Source organism: Chinchilla lanigera, unplaced genomic scaffold (assembly GCF_000276665.1).
Source record: "Chinchilla lanigera isolate Chin_1 unplaced genomic scaffold, ChiLan1.0 scaffold00101, whole genome shotgun sequence".
Taxonomy (NCBI): domain Eukaryota; kingdom Metazoa; phylum Chordata; class Mammalia; order Rodentia; family Chinchillidae; genus Chinchilla; species Chinchilla lanigera.
The window spans coordinates 3,822,428-3,828,427 of record NW_004955502.1 but is presented as its reverse complement, the minus strand read 5'-3'; the positions used below and the strand labels follow the sequence as shown (position 1 = coordinate 3,828,427).

Below are 6,000 nucleotides of genomic sequence, written 5' to 3'. Positions count from 1 at the left end.
AGGAGGGGCGCCCCGATCCCGGGGGGCTGGTGCTGGCGCCCCGGCACGGCCAGCCGTTGCACATCCGCGTGACACCGGAGCGCGGGGGCAGCGCGGCCACGCTGGAGATCACTCGGCCGACGCCGGAGGAGTTCTTCTCCAGCACCGCCGTCATCCCCACGCTCGGCAGCCAGGCGCCCCGCATCACCATCGTCCCCGCGCCGGGCGCCGACCCCGAGCGCGCCGCGTCCCCCGTCACCATCACTACCCTGTCGCGGGAACGGGCTGCGGATGGGCGCGCGTCGCCCCTGCAGGTGCGCACGGTGGCCACGGCGCCCGCGCCCGCGGAGACGGCAGGGACCCCGGTGTCCCCAGTGGTGACCTCGGCGTCCCAGGAGGCGCCCGCAGGGAGGACGGTGCTCAGGGTCACCCCCGAGAAGCAGCCGGGCCCGCCGGCGCCGCGGAGGTACAACGCCAACGCCAGCATCATCACCACGGAAGACAACAGGATCCACATCCACCTGGGCGCGCAGGCCGAAGGCGCGAGCCCGGTGATCACCGTGCGGCCCGCGGGCAGGGAGGCGGCCCCGAGCCCTGGCCTCCGAGCCCCCCGCGGGACCACCGCCGTGCGGCCCAGCACAGCCAAGGTGACCAGCACCATCACCATCACGCCTGCCACCACCGCGTCCACGCGGGGCACCCAGGCGGCGGTGAGCGCAGGTTCCCCGGGGGCAGGCCAGGGACACTGACCCAGGAAAGCCAAACGGGCCCGATCTTTGATAAATTAGGTCAATTCTGAGGAAAAATTTCATTTCATTTATTATGCCAAACAAGTATGGAGATCCTTCAAACTACTTGCACAGACGGTCTCTTGGAAAGCAGCGTAGAATACTCTTAAGGTTTAAAATCTGATTTTTAATTGGGCGTGGTGGCACACACCTGTAATCCTAGCACTCTAGGAGGCTGAGGCAGGAGGATCACAAATTCAACCCAGCCTGGGCAAGTTAGCAAGACCTTGTCTGGGGGAAAACAAAAAGGCTAGGGCCTTAGCTCAGTGTGAAGGCCCTAAGTAAAAAATACATATGTTTAAAAGAAGTTTTTAAGATGGAGATTGAGGGAGCTGCTTCATATGTTGAAAGAAATAAAACTGCATAGATTGGCCAGGCTCGGGGGCACATGCCTATAATCCTAGCACTTGGGAGGCAGAGGTAGGAGGATCCCTGCTGTTCAAGGACAGCCTGAACTACATAGCAAGCCCCTGTCTCAAAAAAGAAAAAACAAACCCAAAACACACTTCCTAGATGCTATTTCTATAAACTAAAATACTCAAGATGATTATATATATCCATAGTCATACTTTATTCTGAAAATATGATTAAAAGTTTTTTATATTAAAAGCTTTTTTCTGAGGCAGGGGGATTGCTAAGAGTTTGAGGCCAGGCTAGGCTACATAGTGAGTTCAAACCAGCCCGGACCAACTAGTAAGACAAAAAACAACACAAAAAAAATCCAACAAACAAATAAACCAACTTTTTTTTTGTGTTTGACACTGGTGATTGAACCCAGGCCTTTGCACTGAGCTACATTCCCAGCCTTCACCTTTTATTTTGAAACAGGATCTCACTATGTAGTGCCAAATTCCCCAGCTTAGGCTCAAACTTGCAATCCTCGGGCTTTTACAGATATGTGCCACCATGCTGGCTCATGTGAAAAACTTTTTAAAAAGAAAACAAATGAAGGGGTTGGGGATTTAGCTCAGCGGCACAGCGCTTGCCTTGCAAGCGCGAGGTCATGAGCTTGATTCCTGGTACCGGAAAAAAAAAAGAAAAGAAAACAAATGAGTTTATATGTTTAAGAACTATATTTAATCATATCTTGCAAAGAGCAAGTGCTACAAAGTATTTTCATAAGTAGCTGGAATTGTTATAAAAAAGAATATCCAAAGTACAAAATCTAGAACTTAAAAATAAATTGTATTTTTAATATATGTCCAGTAATTGTTTTCATTGACAGGTTACAATTCTTATGAATAACGTGAACTATTTAGATATTAATTTAAGCAAATAGACTAGAAATTACGACTTCTATATTCTAAAGAAATTCCATAGCATCTTTTTTAAAATTTTATTTTAAAGAGAGTAGTAAATAAAAAAAAAGAACAATAGCAGCATACCAGCATCACAAACATAAACAAACCAAAGCAAGAACATTTAAAGTGACACACGGTTTCAAGACAAAATAATACTAATTAACAGTGGTTGTTATATTACATATTATTATCTTCAACTTCATTGCTCAGATTACCAGATATGAGTGGAAGATTGTTCAAACCATTAAAGAGAAAAAGAAAATATATAGCATTTTAAGAAGATAGGAAGCTAATACTTTAAATTTATAAGTGATAGCTTATTTCCCATATCCTCAATATAACTTATGTTAATTCTCTATGCATAAGAACATCAGACAAACTTCAGAGTGAGAATTACTAACTGTTTCAGTAGTAGAAACAATTAGTTGTCAGCTCCACAACCAAATCACATTCAGAATTGTTCACCTTTCTCAGATAACCGAGGACCACTGTTTTAGGAACAGCATAATTGCTTGCATAGGATCTTGCTTCTTTCTGCTTCATTTTATTAAAAAAAATATATTGGAGGCGTAAAGCATTGTAAGTTAGAGAAGATTTTCTGCTGTAAGTTCTTATTTCCATTTTCAGGTTCTAATCAAGATAGCCTTAGTAGCAACATTTTGGACTCCTGATTAAACTCCATAGAAAAATGACATTTCAAAACAACTGTCTTAAAATTTCCAAGGCCTGAATAGTAGCCTGTTTATTTTAGGTAAATCAGATCCCATAAAATCAGGGAGAACAAAAGATTTAGGGCACACTTCTTACAGTGTATCGAGGCTAGTTTCAAATGTGCATATATTCGTGCAACATGCTTTGAGTGTCAGCTACACTTCAGCCAGGGTGCTGGTATGCAGAGGGGACTTTAGTACGTCTGGAGTGGGAGAGGCAGGGCTGACATCTACATGGTAGTTCTATGACAGAATGCACAAAGGAACCACCAGAGAATGCTTCACAGTGAAGGCGGCTCAGGAAGGAAAGGGGAGGTGTCTGCAAGCAGAACACTAACTGTGAGGTCAGGTCAAGAGGGAATAGCCCAGGCTGATGGTGTGCACTGGGCAACCCCATGTCCTGCAGTAGCTGCTCATGGGGTGGGGGAAGGCAAGTGCAAAACACAGAGTTGCAAACTGGGGCCAGCTGTTGAGAGTGGGGCCATGTCTTAGTGTGAAATTGCCCTTTAGTTTTACAGAGTAGATCAAGGGAACCCTTGAAGGGCAATGATAGAGAAAAAAAATGTTGCATTAATTTTAGAAAGATCTACCATATCAAGAAAGCAGTTTAAAGGATAAATTAGAGGAGACAGAAGCTAAAGATGGATGCTGTTTGATTCTCTAGGTTAGAGATGGTACGGACTTGAACTATGGCAGCAAAATTGAGGACAAAGATAGTGACCATAGACTTGCAAAGACTTCCAGACAAACTGAGTGTAGAGAGTGGCTCTGGGGTTTCTGTTTCAGTTGTCTAGGTGGGTAAGATGGGAGGCAGAGGAAGGCTGCGTGGGGAACAGGCTAAGTTTTGAGATGCCGGGGCCGCTGTACAGTCCAGTGAGAGGTGGAGATACAGATCTGTATTTCAGGACGGTGCTGAAAGCTAGAGGTTCTAGGGCTTGGATGAGTGGGGAAATAACTAAGTGGGGATTCTGAGGGTAAATGTAAAGCATGTAGAAAGGGTTAAGAATAGGACATGGTGACACATTTAGAAGACAAACACGGTGGAATAAGGAGTCAGCAAGAGACTGAAAAACAGTCATGGGAGACTGGCAGGAAATTGGTGAGATGCACTAAGAAAGCACAGCGAGAGACAGTGAGGAACATTTTAAGAAGGAAGGTGTGGTCAGCAGTGACCCTGAAAAGAGAGGAGTAAGATGTCATTAGGAAGCAAAAGGGAGCTGCTTCATCTGAACTGGTGCACAGGAGGAGAATGGGTGTGGTTTGGTGACTTAGGAATAAAACTGACACCTGGAGGTCTAGATTTGCTCTGGGAGGTAGGTGTTAAAGTCATCTGCAGAAAGGGTGGAAGGGGTAGGACAGAGCTTAGGAAAAGGAGAAAGCTCATGAGATGTTTTAAGAAAGGGAAAAGGGCGGTAATCAGAGCAGACACCAACTCTGAGCTTCTTACACTCCTTTGCCTGGGGTGTTCCTGGGTGTCAGGGGTCCTCTGGTGTTCAGACTGACAACCTGTCTGCAGGGAACTCACTGTGGGACTGACGACCTGTGTCCCTTGTGTCTCTGTTCTCTTCCAGTCAGGACAAGATGGGTCATCTCAGCGGCCTGCACCCACACGAATTCCTATGTCAAAAGGTATGAAAGCAGGAAAGCCAGTAGTGGCAGCTCCAGGAGCAGGAAATCTGACCAAATTCGAGGCTCGAGCTGAGACTCAGTCTATGAAAATAGAGCTGAAGAAATCTGCAGCCAGCAGCACTACTTCTCTTGGAGTGGGGAAGGGCTGAGGGCAGTGGCCACGGGGGTATGTTGTGCAGACGCTACTGTTGCCTCGAAAATGAACTTTGCCTGTTTGTGCCAACTCTTGATACGTACTAATTTAAGTCTTATATATCTTGTTTATAAAATAACCAACTAATAACCATATGTCTTTCCGATTTTGTGCATTCGTTTTGATGCTGGGGAGCAGAATTAGTTAGATGTTTGCCGTGTGGTATGTTGAGGGAGCTTGCCAGACTAAAGGGGAGGCTGCGAGTCTCTGTCAGTAGGTTTGGGGGCTGCATCACGTGCTCTTGAAGGCTGGCTCTCATATTTTCTAGTCATAAGAAAAATTTAAAAGACTTTGCTCTACAATTTTTTCAAAGACCCTATATGAAGTAAGACACAGTTTAACAATTGTCTACCAAATCTTGAACTTAATATATGTGCTGGGGAAAAAATCTCATAGCTATTCCAGGGCCTAGAGCACTAACATTTTGCAAAACTGAAAAAGAAAGTCTTTACTATGATTTCAGGGAATGATTTGAATGTGAAATAAAATGGAAATGAACTGTAGAATCCTAAAAACAGAGTTTGACTTCTTTGTGTGTGTCTGTGTATATTGTAGATGTTTTGGACACTTCCAAAAAATTCTCAGAATTTCATAGACAATTTTAGAACCGTAATGTCACATTTATGTTCCATTCAAGTGTGCAATTGATTTAAATTGTGGAGCAGTTTGAATAGAGCTCCCAAGCGGCCCTTTATAGCGCAACAGAAATTGTGATGCATAGAAAATAGCAGAAAGTAAATTCAGATACATTAACGCCAAGGGGGAAAATGACATCATTCATAGTTTAATTGGATGCAAATATTTATCTTAGTTAAATGTGGACTTTACTTGCAAACATAGAACCAGTTCATGATTTCTGATGGGTGTGTATGTGTGTGTGTTTGAGTGTGTAGTGTGGAGTACATTTGTATTCCTGTCAGTTTCACTCATGTTTGAATCATTTTCTTTAGTTTGTAAGCATGTTTTAATAAGCATGGAGTGTGAATGCAAAGTGCCGAGTGTCCTTATGAGATTAACCATATTAGATCTTCGTGCTGTGTAGTCATACAAGCACAGATGAGCTCATGGCTAGTAAACCACAGCTTAGCATACGAAAGTCTCATGTAGGCTGTAGCTTTGCCAAAATTTTTGAGCCAAGTAGATAAACTTTACAAAAATATAATAACTGCACAGTTATAGATTTTTGTTTTTCTCTTTCTGAATTGTTAGAGTTCCAAAATTATATGGATAGCCCCTGATCTTGATATTTGGGAAAAGGCATATATATTTTTAAAAAGACATATGATTAGGTCTTAGTCCATTGTATTGGTTTGTTTTTCCATCACTGAGATATGATACCCAATATCCATAATTTAAAGGAGGAAAGATTTAATTTAATTTGTAGTTTCAGGAGATACGGT

The 6,000-nt window shown here is 43.9% G+C and overlaps 1 protein-coding gene across 3 annotated transcripts in view; it reads left to right on the top strand.

Annotated features, from left to right (window-relative positions):
• The window catches only part of Filip1 (filamin A interacting protein 1), a gene marked incomplete in the record, with an annotated part of 169,998 nt that overhangs the window by 147,586 nt on the left and 16,412 nt on the right, over positions 1-6,000 (top strand). For 2 of the 3 annotated variants that reach the window (XM_013505828.1, XM_013505830.1), the window contains 2 exon segments: positions 1-689; positions 4,350-5,115. In XM_013505828.1, the coding sequence (XP_013361282.1) occupies positions 1-689; positions 4,350-4,556 (896 nt within the window). 3 annotated transcript variants of the gene reach the window in all.